Source organism: Acartia tonsa, chromosome 11 (genome assembly GCF_053477335.1).
Source record: "Acartia tonsa isolate MP-2025a chromosome 11, ASM5347733v1, whole genome shotgun sequence".
In the NCBI taxonomy this organism is placed as follows: Eukaryota; Metazoa; Arthropoda; class Copepoda; order Calanoida; family Acartiidae; genus Acartia; species Acartia tonsa.
Genome location: NC_137270.1, coordinates 4,820,037 through 4,845,793, shown reverse-complemented (window position 1 = coordinate 4,845,793; position 25,757 = coordinate 4,820,037). Strand labels below are relative to the sequence as shown.

The following is a 25,757-nucleotide window of genomic DNA, read 5'->3' as shown; positions in this document are numbered from 1 at the left end:
TCACAAAAAGAGTTAACTTGCCTGGAAAATACAGGTTAGTCAAAGGAATGTTATTTTTTGTTGTAAGTGTGTATGTATGTTCACTGGTCACTGGAAGATAAAAGCAGTTTTTTTAAACTGGTCTATCTGGGATTATTCCAGATTATGATTCTTAAATTTAAACATACTAGCGGCTTCGCCCCTAGTTTCTAGGGGCTTTGCCCCAGGAGGTAATAAAAAAAAATCATGTACGTGCCAAAAATAAATAATGCAAATATGGGAATCATTACAATCTATTTCCTACCCAGCCGAAAAAATTGCAAATGGCTCGCCAATTTTCGTGAATAAATGGCGAATTCTATTACCTACCCAGCTTATAAAATTGGAAATGGGTCGCCAATTCTCGCGAATAAATGGCGAATTTGCAAATTTCGAAAAATTTCTTGGGAGGAAATGCTGCAAAATCTATTGTATGAATTATTGTACATATGAATTTTTATGTGCTTAGCATCTTTATAATTATCATTTTCTTAACTGACTGACATTAATGAAATAATTAGGGTATTTGTCTAAATGTTAGATATTAGGTGAAACTCAAGTATGAAGACATAAAACCTATTTACTTTTATAAATACTTCTATAAGACGTTTATAATTAGCTAATTTGGTAAAAAAAATGTTAATGTTATTCTTTTTAAGGATTCTTGCAAATGTTAGTGAGGTTCAGTAAGTGTATTTTCTCATAAAATATTTCGTATTTTTATATTAATGTTCTTTATTAAATTTGATATAATTCAAATAATATCTTTTAAAGAGTGGAGTGCCAGTTTGGAGACACTGGGCAATTAGGGAAAAGTCTTTCCTACAGGTAATATTGTATGGATAAAAATTATTGTTTTATCAGCAAACTGTTTAAGCACATTTTACATATATTTCGGATTCTTATTTTTAGCTGATTCCGGATTCTAGCAATATTTTAAAAGGCTTTTTTTAATTAAAAAATTTAAATGCTACATATGTCCTAAAAATTAATGTTCTTGGTGTTCTCTATAATTCACTTCTGAGAATCGAACCAGATTTTAAAAGATATTATATAAAATGATGATAATCTTTGCCTTCAAAAAGGGGAAGTTGAAAGAAAAAACTCATGACGCTAATTTTAGCCTACCAATTAAGAATCCGAATCTACTATTAAAAAACCGATTCCGGATTTGGATTCCGAAATTGGGCAAAAATTGGGCAGATTCCTGATTCGGATTGCCCACCCTAATATAAACAGTTATGTCATTCTTATCCATAACATTCTTTTAATCTGGATTCAAGACGCTAGATATTCTCTTGACTCATGATACATTTGTAAAAATATAATTCACATCATTGCACTTTTGATTATTCCATTATTTTTAAATGGCGTTGTTTGTATTTGTGAATCCCCATTCATATTTTTAATTTTAGCTTTTATCCAGTTTTTTCATGGAGCATTTTCTCTGTTTATATTATAATTTGCAAAATTTTATGTCAGATCTCTTTTGATGGGTGACAAAGATTCCATTGTGAATGCTGCTACTGGTGTAAAGTTAATCAAAAGAGATGCCGCCGGACAGGTATTAAAATATGTAAATTAAATCAAAGCTTATCTTTTTAATAGCTAAGTTTTATAAATGCCAAAAATTATTCTGAAGCATTTAGTTATTCAGACAATTTTTTATCTTGTTAAAACCTATCAAATATTAGGATAGACCATCAGAGGATCTTTTTGTGAATAATGATAGACAATACCCTTGGCGAATGAACGGTGATGCTTATACCGTTGACTTTGCAGTGAATCCTTCAATTGTGGTGGATTTTCAAGCAAGGTTATTTTTTTACACTTTATTTCAAAGAAAACTAATTACTTTAAAATAAACTATTATCTGGGTATCTATTTATTTACATGCCATCTTTATAAACTAGATTTGCCCACATCTGGGGAATGGCTATTAAAAGAGAACAGCTGACAGAGCCCATCAACTTAAAGCTTAGAATAAAGTCATCAAACTCTTCATGGACGTAAGCAATTTCTTAAAACATTTATTTAAAAAATTATTATCTGTGTTAATTTTAAATTTCTTATATATTTATAGAGGCTGGATGAACCCAGTGCCACCTCCAAGTATTTATATTGATGACAACTTTTCTGAAATCACTATATCTAATACTTCATTAGATGCAGCAGGTAAAGTTAATGATTAGACAAATTTCAGTTTTCATAAAACATAATTAACAAATTATTTATTTAGGACTTTACCATTTTAAGACGGTAAATGAATCTTTCCACAAGACCAGCACTCCAGCTCATTTTACAGCAAATCAAGTAGAAATTGTCTGGGTATCCGGACCAACTCAATTCGCGATTGACTTTTTTGGTGAGAATTTAATGCAAATTGCTTTTTTTACAACTTAAATTCTTAAATATTTATATGGGCTCTTTGCAACTACAAAAAAGCTTAAAACTTTTACTCCTTTGTGTGCTTGAAAAATTGTTTTAAAAGAGGGATTGTCATATATTGGTTAGGTTTACATTTCCAGCTGATTTTTTTAAATTGTAAAAGGTTGATTTCCCGAATACAGACAGGTGGCTGACGCTCAGCTGCTGAGCCCTGATATTTTTCTTTCAGGAGAGTATTATGATCCATCTGTTTCCTTTCCCTACACCACTGATCCTCTGCTTAGTGATGATCACATTGGAACTTTTGTATTTAAAGGTAAGAATAAATTATATCCTATACAACCATAGATAAAAAGGTAGTTTAATTAACAGATTAAAATATAAAATATCTAATTCATCTAATTTACATTTCTTTATTTTTAGCTGAAACTCCAAAAGTAGTTAAAGATGCAGGATACACAATGCCAACTCAATGTGCAAGTCAATGTACAGAGAAGAAATATCCATACTTTGCAGTCCAGGTTGCAAGTCCTACAAAAATGAATTGTTTGTGTGTAACCAAGGTATCCAGAATTTCAATAACAAAACTTCACATATTAAAACCTTTGATTCTCCTCAATGTGAAAATAGTTATTTATTTCATCTTATTATAAACGGCTTTTCGCGGATATAGAATGTACAATTATAAGAATAAAACCAGTTTTTTAGCCCCGAGATGCCGAAGGCACGGGCTAAAAAAACTGGTTTTAATCTTATGATTGTACATTTTGATATTCCTAGAAATCTGGATATAATACGATGCTAGACATAGTTTTTTCATATGGTTGAGAACCGGTTCCTATCCACTGGATTCGAATGAATACGAGAAATACTTATTATTGTAATCTAAACATTGATTCTGTAAAATTCTATATATTAGGAGTTAAATGAACTAGTTGGTATGGCTGTATCTGATCTGATGGGAAACACAGCTCCACATACTCATGTAGGCTGTACCCAAGAATATTACAATAAAGTAATTGCTGAGATGGATTCTTGGGCCTCTGGAGTTCTTCTGAAATGGCTTACAGTAAGTTTAATAATACATGTTTTTTACAAAATATATTGATAAAGTATTTATAAAGAGCATTATTGAAATATTTGTAAAATTTTATGCCAATAAATTTAACCTATATTTCAAATAATAAGTAAAGTATACCTAAGCTAATATCAATACTCATATTTTATTCAAGGAAAAAAAAGATCCACTTCCAGTTGCACCTCCCCCTACAACTGCAGCTCCAAGTTCAGATACTGGAAGAAGAAAACGACATGCAAGTCAATTGAATAATCAAACAGACTCACTAGATCTTAAACTAAGCAAGCAACGATATAAACGGCAATCATTTTCATTGTCATCATGGTCAGGGTCATCATGGTCAGGGTCATCAGGATCATCATCAAACACGAAAAATTTGTGCCGTGATGAACGGCTTGCTGATGTTGTTACAGTTTACTTGGCACATTTCTTGGGGCAGACATTTGAACATGGAGACCAAGTTTCTGGATTTCTCCAATCCAAATATGATCCATATATAGATAAAGTCTATCCATATTACAATAGTAAGTAACCTATACCTTACTCATTTTTAAAGAAAGCAGTATAATATAAATCCAAATGAAGATACTGAATAAATTATTTTATACAGATCAACAATTTTCCCTGACCTGGACAGACAGTATTTACAACAATTATGATGGTTTAAATGATGGCTTTTGGAGAATTGTCAGAAGATATTCAACTTCTAATGAACATATACTAAGGTGTATAAAATACATTTTCACAAATTTATTAAAAATAAAGTAAAATCTAAAGGTTTTTAAAGGTTCTTAACATTCAACATTACATTCATGATCATTAAAAATAACTTGAGAAAATTTAAAGGCAAGGAAAAAATCCAAGTTGGTGTAACTTACGGGGAGATGCAGTTTTAGCCCACTGTAAGAAGTATGCTTCTGGATGTGGAAAGGATGACACATACTGCAAGGTAATTGACCTTTTTGATTGACCATGGATGATATGTATAACTGTTTGTAATTTGTAGGTATTACTCTATTTACTGTATGCTGAAATTTCAACATTTTTGTGAGACATAGCAAGCATCTAAATTATATTTAAATCTTTAACTTCAGTCATAGGATTTTTTGTTTTCTATTCAAATTTTATTTGAAAAAAAAATCTTTATAAAAAACAAAATTCCATGACCCTCAGTGGATGGATGTAATTTCTAAACATGTAAAATCCTTCAATCTTGGGTTGGAATATACTAGTCTGGTCAATTTTGTATATAATACAAGGATGACAACATCCATAAGTAGCGAAGCACAAAATTTCGTGGATGGGACTGACGGTCATTATTGTTTTCTTCAATCGACGGGAAATTTAATTTTGATATCTTTAACTGAAAAAAAAATTGAAAATCGATTAATAAACACCAAAGATATGGGGGAAAATGTAAAAAATATAAAAATAGCCAAAAACCTGCAAAAAGGCAGTCTGGCCGTCATTGTTGATTTCTTCAAATGACCGGAAAATTAATTTTGATAATTTACTGAAAAAATTTTGAAAATCGGTCCATAAAGACCAAAGATATGGGGGAAAATGTAAAAAATATAAAAATAGCCAAAAACCTGCAAAAAGGCAGTCTAACCGTCATTGTTGTTTTGTTCAAATGATAAGAAATTTAATTTTGATATCTTGAACTGAAAAAAGTTTGAAAATCGGACCATAAACACTAGATCTTTTCATGAAAATACCCATTCTCGAATTTCATTCTTCTGCTAACCTAAAAAGTTACTTTAGGGGCCTAGAAATACATGTACAAAATTTCATCTCTACTGGCGACCTAGCGCCAGGCATGTAAAATATCAACAGATAACGGTAGCACGGCGTTTTTAACAATATCTCAGTAATGTGCAGGTTTTAAGCTCTTCTGCATATTTCAATTTAAACACATAAGGCCAAAGATATTATATCCAAAAAATCTTTTGTCAAAGTCTACTCTACACCTAGCGCCAGTCAGTTTTCTAAAATCATGCATTTTATACCTGTGAAAAATGAAATCGCCAGCGCTAGGTGTAGAGTAGACTTTGACAAAAGATTTTTGGGATATCATATCTTAGGCCTTATGTGTTTAAGTTGAAATATGCAGAACACCTAAATTCACCTTCCAAGCCAATTTCTATGCATTTTAAATTTTTTTTATGAAATAACGGGATTTCAAAACTGCCTTTTGAAAAGGCCTAAAAAGTATCTTTTTTTGTCCCTTTTTTCACTGTTTATGGTTACAACTTATTAAGACATTATTCTCAGTTAAAAAAAATTGGCACTTCCAGCACCAAAACCGGCAAAAACAGGCAGTTAAACTTCTGTACCCTTACTTAACCCCCTAACAGACCCCCCCCTCTATCTCGGCTCCTGTTACAGATAGAGACTTAAAACTTTTTTCTGGTGGTTCATGTGTATTTTTAGAGAAAATTACTTTTCTAGTCATAGCGGTAAGACCGCTCCTTATCCGCTTTTTAGCGGCCAGCCGCTAAATATTAAAACTACTGTAGAGCAGCCAATTTTAAAGCTAAGAAAACCAAATTTTATGACGAACTATTATTTTTTATAACAAAAAAATACCTTTCTGACCATTGCCAAAAAACGACAAATAACGGAAACCGCCAATTTTGGCTGTAAAAGGGCGGTTGGCGGCGCTAAATAATATTTTTATCTGTTTATAGTTACAATTTATTAAGATATTATTCTCAGTTAAAAAAAAATTGGCGCTTCCAGCAACAAAACCGGCAAAAACAGGCAGTTAAAGTGATCGCGAATTTAATTTTTCAAAATGCATTTTCTTTTACCTTTTCTTATTTTTAAAGTAATTTTCAAAGTATAATGCCTTAAAAGTTCAACTAAGTTAGAAAAAAAACAGTTTAAAATGCAAAGAGTATTTCCACATGAAAATAATGTTAAAATCTGTGCAAGAATTAAATTATGAAATAATAAGCTATTTCTTCGCTCACAGATAAAAACAAAAAAAACAATACTTAGGAAATATTTTTATAATACATCTCTAATAATATTTGTCTTCAAACTTTCTTTAAAATGTAATGAAAAAGTTTGGTTTATTTTATAAAATTATTGACCGAATTTCGGTATGCTTGAGCTGGTATAAAGACAATAGAAAAAGTGTTTAAATCTATAGAAAGAATAATATTTAAGAATTAAATTGTTTAAAAAGTAAAAATGTATTATATTTGCTATATACTTCAGCAAAAAATTCAATCATTTTATTAAAGTTTTTCCATAAAAACAAACATTATTTTTTTTGTTCCAATGAAAAGTTATTGTAATTTGTCACACACACACACACACACACACGCACACACACACATACCTTACCTATCTTGCCACACACACGCACACACACACTATCGTAGTATAACACACACACACACACTTAACGCACCACCCACGAACCCACTTGCTACATAAATAACCAGGGAATCAGAGGCATAAGACAATGGCCGATAAATTAATGAATATTTTCAATGAAAATATACACAAAATTACCCATTTTGTAAACAATATTTGGTGGTTTAAACATTTGGACACTCAAAGTAATAAACCAACCAATTAAAATTCTATGAAAGTCCCCAAAGTTAATTAGCCAACTAACAAAATGTCATTAACTTTGGGAACTAATGTAATAAAAAGCCAAATATCCATTTCCTCCCTGCATACAATTACGTACAGAAGGGTTGTACAGAAGGGTAGTTTTAAATGAAAAGATTTAACAATATCCTAATTTATAAAGTTGTAAGCTTTTTTTATCTGTAGAGAAGGGACCGCTGAAACAATATGGTTCACTTTTACAGTGAAGCTTCTTATAGTTTTTGGGAAAGGTTTTAGGCTATTTTATTTTTATTAAAAAAGTCGTTTGTTGGTTTTAAGCTATTTTTCTGCCCTTTTATAGAAAAATATAAATTTATATTTGGTTTCTTTTTATACATTAAATAATATTTATTTAACAACTAAACCCCAGGTAAAAATCTGAATGTGTGAGAAAGAAAAACAAAGAGAGAGGGAGAGAGAGAGAGAGAGAGATAGAGAGAGAGAGAGAGAGAGAGAGAGAGAGAGATAGAGAGAGAGAGAGAGAGAGAGAGAGGGGTTATACTCAACAAATGCCTATCTTAGAAAACGCTTATAATAAAAACTTTGGTTCATGGAAAGGATACAAATACAACAAAACCTGCAAACTTGTTTCCTTTCCATGACCTAAAACTTATAAATTATTTTGTGTTTTAAAGCTTATTTTGAATATCTACTATAAGTAGCCCTCTTTCTGTTTAAGTTAATAAATTATATTTAAGTAATACACACGTCCTAAATATAAATTGTTAAAATAATGTAACAGGATGTCTGTATGTTTGTCTGTTCTAAAGGATCTTGCTAACAGCTGAACCAGTATGGTTCTCCTTTACAGGGTAGCTCGTCATAAGTTCTTGAAATGTTTATAACTATTTTGGAGGAGAATACCACCACCCTCCAAAATGATTTATACATTATACATTAAAAATTTTAATTTTTAAAATTTAAATTTTTTATGGAAGTTTGAAGCTTTTTTAGCAAGTAGTAATTATTGAGATAGGATGAGGATGCTATGTTACAATCGACAACTATAAATCAGCTGACCTTATATCCATATTTGGTAATATCTTTTTGATTATCCGTAAAAATCGTTTAATCTCCCCGTAAAAAGAAATTATAAACCTTTTTGGTTAGTTTGGTATGTATGTAACAAAAGAATTTATTCTACTCTAAATTTGCAAGTAAACCTTAACAAAAAGATTGTTATTTGTCGATTTTGATAGGTTTTAAGATATGTATAATAAAACACAAAATACATCAATGTTTTTAAGGGAATAAATTCGTTTTTTTAAAGTTTGATTTATTTTAAAATGGGAAGTAATTAAGACTTAATTCTCAAAATAGTACTCTTAAAAAACATTAATCAGTGACATATATCAACTTTTTCCCAGCTTCGTGAACACTTTAAACTTCTGTACCCCTACTTAACCCCCTAACAGACCCACCCCCCTCTATCTCGGCTCCTGTTACAGATAGAGACGTAAAACTTTTTTCTGGTGGTTCATGTTTATTTTTAGAGAAAATTACTTTTTCTAGTCATAGCGGTCAGACCGCTCCTTATACGCTTTTTAGCAGCCAGCTGCTAAATATTAAAACTGCTGTAGCGCAGCCAATTTTAAAGCTAAGAAAACTAAATTTTACGACGAACTATTATTTTTTTTAACAAAAAAATACCTTTTCTGACCATTGCCAAAAAACAACAAATAACGGAAACCGCCAATTTTGGCATTGAAATGGCGGTTGGCAGCGCTAATTAATATTTTTATCTGTTTATGATCACAATAAAAGAATACAAAAATTGGCTGATTAAGGTCCAGAAAGGGGCAACACAGTTAATTGTTGAAACTAATGAAATAGATTTTTATTTTAGTCAGATGCCAGACGCAGGCAATTAAATAAATTAACATTTAGAAATAGGAAAGAAAACAAAGTCATTCCTAATTAGGACAGAAGTCACTGGAAATTGATCTAATTGATCTAAGAAAGGCTACTTATGTCCTTCATCTAACAAAATCTAACTTAAGGGAGATGACTTATGTCCTTTGTCTGACAAATTCTTACATTAGGAAGGCTGCTTATGTCCTTCATCTTGCAAAACTTAGCTTTTCTGTCCTTCACATAGCAAAACCTCACAAAGCATAGCTTTTCTGTCCTTCACATAGCAAATTCTTGCAAAACATAGCAAATTCTTGCAAAACATAGCAAATTCTAGCAACACATAGCAAATTCTTGCAAAACATAGCAAATTCTTGCAAAACCTAGCAAATTCTTGCAAAACATTGCAAATTATTGGAAAGCTTAGATTTTTTGTCCTTCACATAGCAAATTCTTGCAAAATATAGCAAATTCTTACAAAACATAGCAAATTCTTGCAAAACATAGCAAATTCTTACAAAACATAGCAAATTCTTGCAAAACATAGCAAATTCTTGCAAAACATAGCAAATTCTTGCAAAACTTAGCTTTTCTGTCCTTCACATAGCAAATTCTTGCAAAACATAGCAAATTCTTGCAAAATATAGCAAATTCAGGCAAAACATAGCAAATTCTTGCAAAACATAGCAAATTCTTGGAAAACTTAGCTTTTCTGTCCTTCAAATAGCTAATTCTTGCAAAACATAGCAAATTCTTACAAAACATATCAAATTCTTGCAAAACATAGCAAATTATTGCAAAACATAGCAAATTCCTACAAAACATAGCAAATTCTTGCAAAACATAGCAAATTCTTACAAAACATAGCAAATTCTCACAAAACATAGCAAATTCTTACAAAACATAGCAAATTCTTGCAATAGGGGTCCCAATCTCAATAGTGAAGTTTCAGCGTGATCTGACCACCAGTTCTTGAGATACAGTGACCTGGTGTCCTTGGTACCGACAGTAAGATTTGGGAAAGGGTTCAAATCCTTAGTAAATTTGGCAAAGTCCAAAAATTTTTTGACACTTAGAATATTTTCGACCTTGTGTCCTCTCAGTAGGTACGCTTGGTGTCACCTGGGTATTTTTTCTTCAAAAATTTGACAAAGTGTCAAAATATTTTTGGACCAAATTTACTAAGGATTTGAACCGTTTCCCAAATCTTACCGTCAGTACCAAGGACACCAGGTCACCGTATCTCAAGAACCGGTGGTCGGATCGCACGTTTTTTGAGTTTGGGACCCTTATTGCAAGAATTTGCTATGTTTTGCAAGAAATTGCTATGTTTTGTAAGAATTTGCTATGTTTTGTAAGACTTTGCTATGTTTTGTAAGAGTTTGCTAGATTTTGTAAGAGTTTGCTATGTTTTGCAAGAATTAGCTATGTGAAGGACAGAAAAGCTAAGTTTTCCAAGAATTTGCTATGTTTTGTAAGAGTTTGCTATGTTTTGCAAGAATTTGCTATGTTTTGTAAGAATTTGCTATGTTTTGCAAAAATTTGCTATGTTTTGCAAGAATTTGCTATGTTTTGCAAGAATTTGCTATGTTTTGTAAGAATTTTTTATGTTTTGCAAGAATTAGCTATTTGAAGGACAGAAAAGCTAAGTTTTCCAAGAATTTGCTATGTTTTGCAAGAATTTGCTATGTTTTGCAAGAATTTGCTATGTTTTCCAAGAATTTGCTATGTTTTTCAAGAATTTGCTATGTTTTCCAAGAATTTGCTATGTTTTGTAAGAATTTGCTATGTTTTGCAAGAATTTGCTATGTGAAGGACAGAAAAGCTAAGTTTTCCAAGAATTTGCTATGTTTTGCAAGAATTAGCTATGTGAAGGACAGAAAAGCTAAGTTTTCCAAGAATTTGCTATGTTTTGCAAGAATTTGCTATGTTTTGCAAGAATTTGCTATGTTTTGCAAGAATTTGCTATGTTTTGCAAGAATTTACTATGTTTTGCAAGAATTTGCTATGTTTTGCAAGAATTTGCTATGTTTTGTAAGAATTTGCTATGTTTTGCAAGAATTAGCTATTTGAAGGACAGAAAAGCTAAGTTTTCCAAGAATTTGCTATGTTTTGCAAGAATTTGCTATGTTTTGCAAGAATTTGCTATGTGAAGGACAGAAAAGCTATGTTTTCCAAGAATTTGCTATGTTTTGCAAGAATTTGCTATGTTTTGTAAGAATTTGCTATGTTTTGCAAGAATTTGCTATGTTTTGTAAGAATTTGCTATACTTTGCAAGAATTTGCTATGTGAAGGACAGAAAAGCTAAGTTTTCCAATAATTTGCAATGTTTTGCAAGAATTTGCTAGGTTTTGCAAGAATTTGCTATGTTTTGCAAGAATTTGCTATGTGTTGCTAGAATTTGCTATGTTTTGCAAGAATTTGCTATGTTTTGCAAGAATTTGCTATGTGAAGGAAAGAAAAGCTATGTTTTGTGAGGTTTTGCTATGTGAAGGACAGAAAAGCTAAGTTTTGCAAGATGAAGGACATAAGCAGCCTTCCTAATGTAAGAATTTGTCAGACAAAGGACATAAGTCATCTCCCTTAAGTTAGATTTTGTTAGATGAAGGACATAAGTAGCCTTCCTTAGATCAATTAGATCAATTTCCAGTGACTTCTGTCCTAATTAGGAATGACTTTTTTTTCTTTCCTATTTCTAAATGTTAATTTATTTAATTGCCTGCGTCTGGCATCTGACTAAAATAAAAATCTATTACATTAGTTTCAACAATTAACTGTGTTGCCCCTTTCTGGACCTTAATCACCCAATTTTTGTATTCTTTTATTGTGATCATAAACAGATAAAAATATTGATTAGCGCCGCCAACCGCCATTTTACTGCCAAAATTGGCAGTTTCCGTTATTTGTCGTTTTTTGGCGATGGTCAGAAAAGGTATTTTTTTGTTATAAAAAATAATAGTTCGTCGTAAAATTTGGTTTTCTTAGCTTTAAAATTGGCTGCTCTACAGCAGTTTTAATATTTAGCGGCTGACTGCTAAAAAGCATATAAGGAGCGGTCTGACTGCTATGACTAGAAAAAGTAATTTTCTCTAAAAATAAACATGAACCACCAGAAAAAAGTTTTACGTCTCTATCTGTAACAGGAGCTGAGATAGAGGGGGGTGGGGTCTGTTAGGGGGTTAAGTAGGGGTACAGAAGTTTAACTGCCTGTTTTTGCCGGTTTTGTTGCTGGAAGCGCCAATTTTTTTTTAACTGAGAATAATATCTTAATTAATTGTAACTATAAACAGATAAAAATATTCTTTAGCGCCGCCAACCGCCCTTTTACCGCCAAAATTGGCGATTTCCATTATTTGTCGTTTTTCGCCATGGTCAGAAAGGTATTTTTTTGTTATAAAAAATAATAGTTCGTCATAAAATTTGGTTTTCTTAGCTTTAAAATTGGCTGCTCTACAGTAGTTTTAATATTTAGCGGCTGGCCGCTAAAAAGCGGATAAGGAGCAGTCTGACCGCTATGACTAGAAAAGTAATTTTCTCTAAAAATACACATGAACCACCAGAAAAAAGTTTTAAGTCTCTATCTGTAACAGGAGCCGAGATAGAGGGGGGGTTCTGTTAGGGGGTTAAGTAGGGGTACAGAAGTTTAAAGGGACTGTGAACGTAAATTTTTCTCATCTTAATATCAAATCTTAACATTATCTCATTCATAATATCTCAGAGATAGAGCAAAACGCGCTTTTGTTTGCTTAAAAAACGGCTTTTTCCGACGATTTTTATAAGGTACATGGAAAGCAAGAAATTTTCCGTATTATATAAAATGTCCATTAAATTGATTTTTTCTCCCATTATAGCTAAAATTAAACTTTTTCACATAGTTCTAGATTTTTCCTAACAGTTAAGCTGACTTTTAACATAATCCTTGCTTTAAACTAATGTATAGTTACTTAGAAATTGATAAAATAAGCAATATTTTTTATTGAAAACAAAATACAATAACAAAGCCAGATTTTTTATCATTATCCAATTAACTTTAGATGGCCCATCTCTCGCCCACCTTTAATTACAAATTTGTAAATAATAAAGACGCAATATTTCTTTATAAACAGTCTGATAAAAGTGTAAACTAATTCTCCAAAGTGGGTTATTTATTGTCCAACACAATAAAAAAGGATATTATTATTTTAAATAACCTATGAGATTCATCCCTTTGTAGACAGTGAGGTATTTTTTTGTCAATAATACGAATTTAAACTATGTCTTTATTACCTAATTACTACGTTATAAAAAAACTAATTGGCAATTTTATAGCATAAAATAAATCCTTAACAGTAAGTAAATTGTTTCAACTATATATCACAAGTTAAATATCCCTACAAACATTATAAGAATCAAAAACGTTCAGATTTTCCCTGTTTTTTCCTTTTTCCCTCTCAAAATACCATAAAATCAAGGCATTATTCCTGGATATTTTTGTTAATAGGACGTTTTTGGTTGATCAGTGTAGTGAAATGTGCTTAGTAAATGTTAAGATTTGATAATCAGATGAGAAATTTTTACGTTCACACTCCCTTTAACTGCCTGTTTTTGCCGGTTATGGTGCTGGAAGCGCCGATTTTTTTTAACTAAGAATAATATCTTAATAAGTTGTAACTATAAACAGTGAAAAAAGGGACAAAAAAAGATACTTTTTAGGCCTTTTCAAAAGGCAGTTTTAAAATCCCGTTATTTCATAAAAAAATTTAAAATGCATAGAAATTGGCTTGGAAGGTGAATTTGGGTGTTCTGCATATTTCAACTTAAACACATAAGGCCTAAGATATGATATCCCAAAAATCTTTTGTCAAAGTCTACTCTACACCTAGCGCTGGCGATTTCATTTTTCACAGGTATAAAATGCATGATTTTAGAAAACTGACTGGCGCTAGGTGTAGAGTAGACTTTGACAAAAGATTTTTTGGATATAATATCTTTGGCCTTATGTGTTTAAATTGAAATATGCAGAAGAGCTTAAAACCTGCACATTACTGAGATATTGTTAAAACCGCCGTGCTACCGTTATCTGTTGATATTTTACATGCCTGGCGCTAGGTCGCCAGTAGAGATAAAGAGTTGAAATTTTGTACATGTATTTCTAGGCCCCTAAAGTAACTTTTTAGGTTAGCAGAAGAATGAAATTCGAGAATGGGTATTTTCATGAAAAGATCTAATAAACACCAAAGATATTGGGAAAATATAAAAAATATAAGAATAGGCAAAAACCTGCAAAAAGGCAGTCTGACCGTCATTGTTGGTTCTCCAAACGACGGAAAATTTAATTTTGATATATCTAACTGAAAAAATTTTGAAAATCAGACCATAAACACCAAAGATATGAGGAAAAATGTGGAAAATAAAAAAATAGCCTAAAACCTGCTAAAAAGCCGTCCGACCGCCATTGATGTTATTTAGTTAATTGTGCTCCTAAATGATGGGAATGTTGTCAAAAAATTTCAGCTTTCTATCTTTTATAGGAGCTGAGTAAATCCCATTTCCCCCATAGCGTTACGGACGGACGGACTGGCGGACAAAGTGGATTATAGAGTAGCTTCGCTACTAAAAATTGTTAATTTTTAGGACAAAGTTTGGAGATGGTTTATGTATCATTGTTATGTTACTCTAAAACTGACCTTAAATGATAAACCTGATAGGTAAAAGTTTTACTGCAATACTCAATGTATTAGATTAAGTCTCATCCCAGAGAAAACCAACTCTTTGATTGCAAGATCTGTCTGGATTTGTTAACTGTCCATGTTAATGTGTCGAATTTGTTTTGAACAAGGCATCTACTGTTTATTTTGCACATTTGACTATGTAGCACTAGTAACCATTTTAAGTTGATAAGGTGTTGAGCCAAGATTTTAACTTATCACATCTTGATGACAAGCAAATGTACTACTTATTAATTCTAATATGTAAAACTAATATTTCAGTGAGGAGGAAAATTGCCTTAGAGATGACTATTACAGATCAAAAGGACTTTTTGTTTATGAACTTTATAAAAAGTAAGCATTGTTGATGTTTAAAAACTACATATTTTTATTTGCAAATTAATGATTTAGAATACTATCAAAATCTCTTTGTTTCTTTGATTATTGATTTGGGCTTTTTTATAATTGAATAATTTACAGGTCAACGTCCTTGTATCATAATTGTTAAAATATTTCAATAATTCGTGTTTCAATAAAACTAAATTCACCAAACGTATATTAATTAGCTAAGCTTGGTTTAAAAGCTTTTTTTGTTTAGTTGGAATCGAAATTGTGTTGATTATTATGGAACAGATGGAAACACATATATTTTAAGAAATTCAAAATTTGCATACAGAGAAAATGGTATTTTTTCATCTTATAAATAAATAGAAAAGTGAAGATCCCTCCCCTCTTTTTCAATAAAAGAATAAGTTACTGTTATAATTTTTATACTGTGACCTACATGAATGTAACATAACAATAATGTAAAATATAATTTTACATTATCCTATTCTTAAAGGTAATGATGGATACTTGCAACCACAAACAGTAGATGCTCCTTTTCATAATTCCTACAAAGGCCCAGGATTCATTGGGAAATACGCCTGTCAGTAAGTATTTCTTTAAATTTATTTTTTATGTTAATATTGTATAGACAATGGCTAATTCTGTTTGTTATTATTGTTATTGTTTAGTAGAATATATGTGTAAGAATTTACTCATTTTAGAACAAACTATGTGATAGAAAATAAGACAAACCCAGTTCAAACTGTGGAATGCTTTCCAAATCGAAGAGCAGACTTTAGATCATTCTCAAAGTGTTTCCCCCAGGAGTGCCCAACATATCCAGCACCTACCACTCAGGTAAAATTTATGTGAAAACATTTTGATTTTTTAAAAAGTATCAAATATTCGCAGTTTTGGAGATTTTCTACATTTTCAACATTGAATTTAAAATGATATTTAAAATACATGTTTATTACTTACATTTATTATAAAAATAATGTTTATACTTTTTTTTATCTTTAACTTGAAGTTTCATGCTTTTGCAATGGTCAGGAAGATACTAATGATTTTTACAAAACAAACTGGATGCATTTTTAAAATAAAAGTTTTAGGAGATTTTGACATAGTTAATTTTGAACAGTGATATTTTTTAGTATCCCTAGTATTTTAGGGTGGTGCATTCTGAGAAAATGGTATTTAATAAGATTGATTCTGTTTATAAGTTTGCATCTTTTTCCATGAGACACAGTAGATAATTATTATAACCAGGAACAAAGGGTGGCTGAACAGAAAGGATCCTCCACTTGATGTAGCCCGTCATTTTACATAAATTAGATATAATTTTGTTTTATAGTATGCTAATAGAAGCTGGGTTCCATATGGTGACAAGTATCTAGGTACAACAGTGACTTATCAATGCAAGGTAAACTTTAACAGTGAAAGTCCTTGTTCTTTGTTAATAAAAAACCTCTAATGTTAATTCAAATGACCTATTTTATAACCTATTGTTGTAAAAGCAAATCAGATTGTTAATTTTATTTTAATTTTTGTAATGTTTACTAATTAACTTGTTCATAATATGTTGAAAAGAAGCGTGTTAGATTAAATGAAAATTTGTTCCTAAAAGTACCTCCATAATAACTTTTTTGTGTTATTTGGTTATTCTATTCTGTTTTTTTTTTCTCTCAAAAAATCAATTAATTATTAAAACTTAAAATGTGCTGATTTAAATATGTTGTATCATTTAACAGAGAAGTTTTTTAACTTACTCCTTTTGGTTTTGTTGAAATAACTTTTTTTTGTCAGCTCTGCCAGAATAAAATTTAAGATTTCAACAAAATTTGCATTTTTTAGTTAGGAACTGTGTTTGATAACCTACATCATAATCGTACACTTTATGACTCCTGTGCTCTTGGTAGAGATCCAACAAGTCTTGATCCAGCTTTTATTTATTCTGATACAAATCCTGTACCAAATTGTATCCGTGAGTTCTTTTTCATATTTTGTGTAGAAATCTCCAGAGAGGTGTTAGGTTTAGTAGAAGGGATTGCTTGAAATTAAACATTAAAACTTTAACACTAAATTTATATTATTTTTTTTAATATTTAAGATTCCTTTAAACAATTTTTTTATTTTATTTTAAAACAACATACGATTTATTATCTTTTTAGCATGGTGCGAGTCAAAATTTCTACCTACAATAGTGAACAAGTAAGCAATTTTTAAAAAAAAATAATTTATACATCTGGCATAAATAATAAAATATAATTCTTATAGTTCTGCATATGTGTATGAAAAAACAAATGATAATGGCATTGGACAAGTGGCTATACTGCGGTGCAACAAAGGATATGCGTACCCAGGTAAAAGTACCATAATTCTCATATTCATTTGAAACCAATTAATATCCGGTGGATTAGCACCAGTTCTCATCCATACGAAAAAACTAGGTCTAGCGTCATATTATATTCATTTTTCTAAGAATATAGAAATTTACAATAATAAGATTTAAACCATTTTTTTAGCTCATGCCTTATAATTGTACATTTATATCCTTGGAAAGCTGTTTATAATATGATGCGAGAAATAACTATAACCTTAATGTTTATCTATGTCTGTGTGTACCAAAATATCCCTAAAACTAATTTTCAGGAAACCTAAAATGGTAGATTTGTTTTGTTTATCACATGGGATTATTTTAATGTATAATTGACAAAAAAATAATTCAAATCCCTGAAAACTAATAGTTTGTCCTAAGCCTCTAAACAATTTGTTATATGTGCTAAAATAAATGTGTTTTTATTTAAATTTGATTATTTTCATCATTCTTTTCATGAAAAAAAAGTTGATCCACAAAAATTTTCTGAAAGTAATATAAAAAAATTAAGCTGCTGAGGGAAATATACAAATAAGCACAACAGAACATTCAACAACTACATCCACGACAACTACAACCACTCCCCGGGCTACTGGAAGACGTAAACGTGCTGTTCCTGCTGTTGATGCTGGTGCAGCAAATGCTGTAGTACCAGGTATGAAACTAATTCTAAAAACACTCCCTTCTCAGTTTTATTCTGTTTTATTTTCTTTCTGTAAAATGTAGAAGAGTATGCATAACTGACTTTTTAATCTTAATGATAATACAGAACTAATAAATGCAATAATTTTACTATCTCAATCCTGTCAAAAAATATCTTATGATATAATGATAACTATAAACAAAAAATTAAAACAAGAGGTGTAAAAAATCGAAAATATATGTATATATTTACACACAAAGAGGTATAAGGAATATTGATGAGAGTTTTATTAACTTAGCTACTGAAACTGTTGTTAAAACAGTCACTGAAGTTGTATATTCTGTTACAGAGGCTGCTACAACAGGTAAAAAAATATAATGCATGATGAAATTTCTCTTTGAATAAAATAGAATCATCAAGATTCTTACTTTTTCTGAGAAAGAGTTATTTTTAAATTTAATTTTAACACATTTTATTCTAAACATGTACATACAGTATAGTCCTCAAAAAGACCATGATTAATATTATAACTGATACCTTTTTCATAGGATGAAAATATTTACATAGAAATAAGACATAACAACAATTAGGGACTGCCTTTTTTTTGTTTTTGGGTGATGCTGCTAAACTGTGAAATAGTACCCCCATTTGAACATCAAGTTGATTTATATAGAACATTTATATATATACATTTGGTTGTTCTTAAATGCAAATACAAATTCTTACATTTTCAAAATATTTTTTTAATATTGCACAGGAATGTTTAACTTTACATAATTTTAACACTTACCTTATAAAATATCATTTGTGCTCAAATACATAATAATAAACAAGAGAAGAATACATTATTTACAGTGAAAATGATATCTCCTAAAACTATTTTGGTACTGTTAGGATCTGCATGAAGCTTTATTTTTAAAAATTGTTTATTTAATGCACATATTTTTTTTATTAAATATCATTCTGTAAAAGGCATTAAAAGGCTTTACAAAGTGTCTCAAAAAATAGACCATGTGACGTCAAAAAAATGAGAAAGAGAGAGGAGTGGGAAAGAAAACCACTAAAAAAGATATGGATAATCCCTAATTTTTATGACGTCACATGGCTAATTTTTGAGAAACTTTGAAAATTTACTACAAAGACTAATCCAAGAATTTAGATTATCTACAATAACTTTTATTAACTGGTGGTGCAGATATTTGAAAATTAAATATTATGCCTAATGTTATTTTAAACAAACATCATTTTTCAATAAATAATGCACATTTGAAAGTGTTTTTTTCCACATATTTCCTATGCATGAAATAAATTTTCTATATTTTTCCTTTTATAAATATCTGAATTATTTGCTTTTACACAATTAATACATATTACTTTTTTCAAACAAATGTACCAGGTGGCTGCAATTATAAAAATTCTACAAAAGAGATTCTGTAAAAAAAATATGTCAGCTTTAATAAAAAAAATCCAATTCAAAATTTGTATTGACAATAACAAACAATGGCAGGGCAAACTTGTAAAATGTAATATTAAAGACCTATGATTGATTATTATAAATTTTCCAAATTCATAAATGCTTTAATAAAGTCCCAAAAGGCAAATACTTAAATTTTTTTTATTGGCAAAAACCTGTTTGCTCTAGGTGAAACAATTACACAAACAACTACAATAAATACAGACAGTACACAATTTTCCATAACAACTGTGACATCAGGTCATTATAATTTTCTTTTACTTCTGGGCTATCAAAGATTTACTTTTGTTTATGAGTAGATATGGGTTAAACCACAATTGTAACTTAAAATCAATGTGATCAGTGCCTAAAAAGTATCTTAATAATAAAAATTTCAGATCACTATAAATATGTAGTTATCGTAAATTCTTTTCTTAACTCTTAATGGGCTGGGAAAACAGTAAAACAATACAGACAAGCGTAAATCTTAACAATAGCTTGAGTAAAATAAAATTATTTCCCATACAGATTCCTCAACATCTATTTCAACAGAATCTAGCACAAGTACATCTACAGACAACTCTATTTCTACCATCACAACCACTATTAATCCATCTGCTTCTACAAATACTGCCATTACTGAAACCACAGTAACTTCTTCTACACAAACAATAAATACAGACCCTAATGCTTCAACATCTACAGCAACTATAACAATTACAGATCCTAATGCTTCAACAGCTACTACAGACCCTAATGCTTCTACATCAACCGCAACTACAGACCCTAATGCATCTACATCAACTGTAACTACAGACCCTAATGCTTCTACATCAACAGCTACTACAGACCCTAATGCTTCTACATCAACAGCTACTACAGACCCTAATGCTTCTACATCAACAGCTACTACAGACCCTAATGTATCTACAACAATAGGAGCCACAGCAACAGTCATAACAACAACAGTAAAGGGAGCTGTGACAGGTAAGCAATTTAAAAATATTAAAAGTATTAATTTGATTCTTATGTATCTAAGTTCAATTTTGAGGTGTACAAGAATTTTTTAAGTTTGTGTTAAATAGAATTTATAACAATATTCTTCCTGAGAATATTTTTTATTTTTCCATGTCTGAAAGGATAGATAAATAAGAAAGATTTATAGATAAGGCTTTCCTTCTTACATTTTTATATTCTTATGTTTTTAACAAAAAACAACGACAAACATGAAACATCATACCAGCAAAACAAAAGTTGTATTTATAATATTTTACAAAAAAAAATTATTTTCACTTGAAAGTTTTCCTAATGAATTAGGGATTTATGTCAAATATAAAATCGCAAATGTCCATTGCAACTTAAGGTTAGAAACATAAGCAGCAAGCCTGATATCAAAATATATATAAATATTTCATAATGCGAGAATTAAAACCAGAGTTGAACCTTCTGAACCATTAAAATTATTGTCAATTATGGTAAAAACAAATATATGAGGTTCTAATAAATAATTGTGCCTTTATTGGAAATAATACATACAATTATTAAATACAAATAATAATGAAGTTTCAGAGTTGATATAAAATAAATTGACCTGTAATTTAGGACAATTTAATATCAATCAATGCATTAATTACCATTAATATATAATCATGTTTCATTTGACGTACTATAGGCCAAATAAGCATGTACTAAGCCATTGTTAATTGTGCATATTTAAACAAAAAATGTTAATTTTAAGCTGACTGTTATTTTAAATTGTTAAAAAGCCCATATATTTTTGACTTAAGATTAAAAATTGTTTATCCATAATATATGGACTGAAAAAATATAATCAAAACCATTTTAGAAAATATATTTTGTTCATACTTAGATTTTAAAATGAATATTCTTATTAAAATATGTATTTTTCTGTTATGTTCTATGTATAATCGAAAGTATCAAAAAAATAATGATTATTGGTTTTAAAGACAATCTGGAAAAATAATTATTAAGATACAGGATCTAAAGTTTTGAACTTTAAAGGACGCCTGCAAAAAATAACACGCTTTAACTGCTGAAAGACTGCAACAAGAAGACCCAATACCCCAAATTTAAAGCCTTCAGCTTCAATAACAAAAAAGTTCTAGGCATTTCAAAATAGCATTTTATGTACAATGGAATTTTTGAAAGATTTCCAATGCTCATAAAAGAAAAAACGATATCAAATTACGTCGCCTAGACACAAAATTATAACCTTATCTTTGTCAGAAACTTAGATTGCCTGTAACTGATTACATTTTTACAATAAAAACACTATATTTCATAGTCAAAATCTATGGAAAAAAATCGATTTAGATTGCATTTTAAAACGAAAATCATAGCGGAAACAAAGGGGTAAACTAATACAAGCTTAGCTGTGATTGGTTGTTAAGCTGATTCAGCCTTCTGATTGGCTACAGTACATTCGGTACAATGCAAGTAAAACTTAATTTTTTTTAATGATTTTGACTATAAAAATGGGTATTTTCATTGTAAAAATATAATTAGTTACTGGAAACCTAAATTTATGACAAAAATAAGCTTATAATTTTGTTTCTAGGCCACGTAGTTTAATTTCAAAGTTTTCAACATGAGCATTGCAATTCTTTCAAAAATTTTATGTACATAAAATGTCATTTTAAAATGCCTAGAACTTTTTTGTTATAGAAGCTTAAGGCTTCAAATTTGGGGTATTTGGTCTACTTGTGGCAGTCTTTCAGCAGTTAAAGCGTGGTATTTCTTGCAGGCTTCCTTTAAAGTCTCCATTTAGTATTTTTTAATCTCTAGAAGATTCATTGAGAACAGAAAGAAGATTTGACTGTATAAGCTGGCAAGATGGTACAGCTGCGTACTGGAAATATGATTATATTGTTCCCTCAGCTTGCTATAGTAAGAAATAATGAAAAAAATTTATTCAATTATTTATAAGGAAAGATATTTATTACATTTTTGCTAATTTTAATTGTTTGAAACCATAATTAATTATAATGAATTATAACTTTTGTGGTCTTTTTTTAGTTGTTAACTGCACAGCATCTTTGATTAAAGATATGCTTGCAAACAGGACAGATGTTAAACATGTGGGATGGGATGAAACTACATCTTCTTTTGGCACACATATCATGTAAGATAGCAATAAAAATCTGAAGCTATTTGCTGTTTTATACTCCAGACTGTGGTATAACATTTAGCACACCCTCTTGTGGTAGGTTCAAATGTTGGCCCAACATGGCGTTACGACTAAAGACGTTGAAAATGATTCCTACAGCTGCTATTTTAGGTGTGCAACTTAAATAGTTGGAGTAGGGGAAAAGCCTTGGACCAAAACAGGCAAATCTCATGACCATACACATTAAGGGCTTTAAGATAAAGATTGTGTAATCAAAGGTTTTGTTGACTGAAGGGTGTTTTACTTTATGATCAGATCATACACATTATCAAGCCTGATACATTAAAAAAGGATCTTGTGATGTATTTCATCCTATATAGGCAATGAAACAAAATAAACAACTAAAATAGGGTATTTATTAGTAAATATGTATAGGTTTCAATGTAAAGATAGAGGACGTGAGTTTGAGCCCCAAACAGCTCAGTTCTCTACAACTTACAACATAACCTGTGACCAAGATGCAGATGGGAATCCAGTCTGGTCATCAAACACCTTTCCTCCGTGCAATTGTAAGTTTCTTTCTATTATATAAATATTAAGAACAATTAATTATAAAGTAATACTATAATTTTCTGATAATCACATTAAAGGGGCAAACTGTTTGATTGCACCGGAGCCAGATGCTTCACATAATCTTAAGCTGGTAGGTTGGAGTGTAACAGATGGCCAAACAACAACTACTTTATCAACTACTTCTGTTGAGACTACAACTGCCGACTGTACAACTGTTGAAGCCACTACTGCTTCTGAAACAACAGCAGGAACAACAAGTGATACTACAAATGGAACTACAGGTGAAACTACAACAGAAACAGTCACTACAGCTGCTGCAACAACTACTATACCAGTGTGTGGTGGCTCAGATGGCTCTGGTGGTGGAAGCGGTGGTTGGAATGGCCGTGGGAATCGCGGTAGACCAGAAAATTGGAATCATTGGAATAACTATGTACTACCTAGACATGGGGACAACATTACATTCATGTAAATATATATTTTATTTGTAAATTATTTTTTGTAAAGAAGAAGGTGATAAAGTACCCAACCCTTAAAAAAATGAAGGCCTGGCTAGTTTATATATTCTCAACAATATATCTATTCATCTATTCAAACTATAAAAATGATTTTATAATTATACATTCATAGATGTAACACAAATTGGCATAACAAATTTGAATCTGACTACAACAAAGATGAAATACAAGTTAAATGTAGTGTAAATAACAGTTTTGAGAATATTGTTTGGCCTAACTGTGTACCAAGTAAGTCCAAAAACAAAACAAAAATATAATTGACACCAAATAAAAAAATTATGCTCTAAATTGAATCACTTATATAAATATTTTTAGTTCTAAGAAATTACTTTTTTATTTTAGACATTGAATGTGACCCTTTTGCTTTGGTTGATGACATCTTTGATACTGTTACTCAACCAAATACAATAACCAACTACCAAGGCACTACTGGGCAAGTTCTTAAATCAATATTTTTAATCATTTTTAAAATTGATAACACTATTTAGTTTATTAGATTATTGTATGAAAGGTACATGTACAAATCTTGCTTTTTAATAGCTCAAGTATATAACTTTTGATAAAATAAATACATTTTACCAGGTCCCTAAAAAATACTAAAGCACATACATATGTTTTTTTCTTTTCCCCAAATTATTTTAAGGAGCCCCTCAGTTCTGGAATAGGGTTAAATTCATATAAAAAATTCTTGTTTGAAATTTGACTTACTATTTTATGTGGATCTTTAACTTTATTAAAAATTATCCTCCTCCTTTATGATAACAATTGATATAAAAATAATATTTCCATTTATTAGATGGTACTGCAAGGATAGAAGAATGCATACTAAAAAAGGATCAGATCCTGCAGTTGATATTCAGTATGCACAATGCCAATGGGATAAAACTTTCACTATCAAACCAAGTGATCTTACGTAAGAAATCTTTTAAAAATTAAGAATAGAAATATTTGATGGATAATATTTTTATATTATCATTACTTTAAATATGTAATGTTTTATCATTTCAGATGTGAACTTGCACATTGCACAAATGCTACCCAAGATCCTCTAGCAGCAGGAATTGACTACCAATGGGCCTATAGAGATGGACAACACTGGAATATATACAAATTTCAAGATCATGAAAGAGTTACCATAGGACAAACAATAACATATGTTTGCATGGATGGTTACTATAGGTTATCAATTTGATTTATTTGGCTCAATAAGAGAAAATGATGTCTTTATTAACAAAGCAATTACAATCTGGTTTTAATCTCATAATGTATTATTTTAATATTTGCAGAAACTGTATTTGATACAAAGTGTTAGATAACTATTTACATATTTGCAATTTTAAAAAAGTGAAATAATACAAAGATATTTAGGAATGATGATGTGGATATAAAGGAGCAAGCTGTGAGAACAACTGTTGTTCCATGTCTCAATACAGGGGACTTTCAATACCCAGGTAAAATATATGGCAGGTATCGAAAATATTGTAATATTTTTATGGATGAAGATATGTATTAATTTGTGATAATTATTAATTTTTGGGCTGTGCAGAAGTTTGCAGCTTACCTATACTTTTATATCTTACTTTAGAGGTTTTAATTTAATAAGTTGTTGATCATACCTTTTTAAAAATAAGAAAAAGCACTAACTTTGTTCTTTAAAAAAACAAACTTTTTTGTTTAGCTACTTGGGATATTTGTGTTAATGACATACTTTGTGAAGATCCTGGAACAGAAGACTTTCTTGTTCAGACTAAGGAAAATAACATATGTAAAAAAAAATTTTGGCTACTATATGTTATCAAAAACCTAACTAAGTCAACGAAAAGAAAAAAAAATGATTTAATAATTTCTTTTCTCCTATTCATTCGAATCGGTGGATAGGAACCGGTTCTCATCCATACAAAAAAACTATGTCTAGCATCGTATTATATCCAGCTTTCTATGAATATAGAAATGTACAATCATAAGAATAAAACCAGTTTTTTTAGCCGGTGCCTTTGGCACCTCGGGGCTAAAAAAACTAGTTTTAATCTCATAATTGTACTTTCCATATCCGCGGAAAGCTGTTTATAATACGATGCGAGAAATAGCT

At 30.3% G+C, this 25,757-nt stretch overlaps 1 protein-coding gene across 1 annotated transcript; it reads left to right on the top strand.

The window, feature by feature from the left end:
* On the top strand, positions 1-25,755 carry LOC145332486 (uncharacterized). The gene is made up of 38 exons (XM_080177488.1): positions 1-34; positions 678-704; positions 793-846; positions 1,501-1,582; positions 1,713-1,834; positions 1,932-2,027; positions 2,102-2,193; positions 2,258-2,383; positions 2,636-2,722; positions 2,830-2,969; positions 3,326-3,475; positions 3,639-4,008; positions 4,095-4,209; positions 4,331-4,433; positions 14,577-14,650; positions 14,933-15,004; positions 15,249-15,334; positions 15,492-15,582; positions 15,700-15,835; positions 16,332-16,400; positions 16,832-16,961; positions 17,149-17,188; positions 17,255-17,340; positions 17,866-18,009; positions 18,296-18,361; positions 19,640-19,711; positions 19,979-20,437; positions 22,256-22,357; positions 22,487-22,592; positions 23,013-23,146; positions 23,228-23,618; positions 23,781-23,896; positions 24,011-24,101; positions 24,465-24,581; positions 24,677-24,847; positions 25,037-25,119; positions 25,347-25,459; positions 25,750-25,755. The coding sequence occupies exons 4-38, from the start codon at positions 1,511-1,513 to the stop codon at positions 25,753-25,755; spliced, it is 4,428 nt and encodes a 1,475-aa protein (XP_080033614.1). The 5' UTR covers positions 1-34; positions 678-704; positions 793-846; positions 1,501-1,510.
* Positions 25,756-25,757: the final 2 nt, after the last annotated feature.

Bases quoted from the DNA above. Each gene is read 5' to 3' on its own strand.
- LOC145332486 (XM_080177488.1), top strand. From the start codon at position 1,511: ATGGGTGACAAAGATTCCATTGTGAATGCTGCTACTGGTGTAAAGTTA. The intron at 16,401-16,831 runs GTAAACTTTAAC...TGCATTTTTTAG, and splicing joins CAGTGACTTATCAATGCAAG to TTAGGAACTGTGTTTGATAA. The intron at 25,120-25,346 runs GTAAAATATATG...TTTTTTGTTTAG, and splicing joins AGGGGACTTTCAATACCCAG to CTACTTGGGATATTTGTGTT.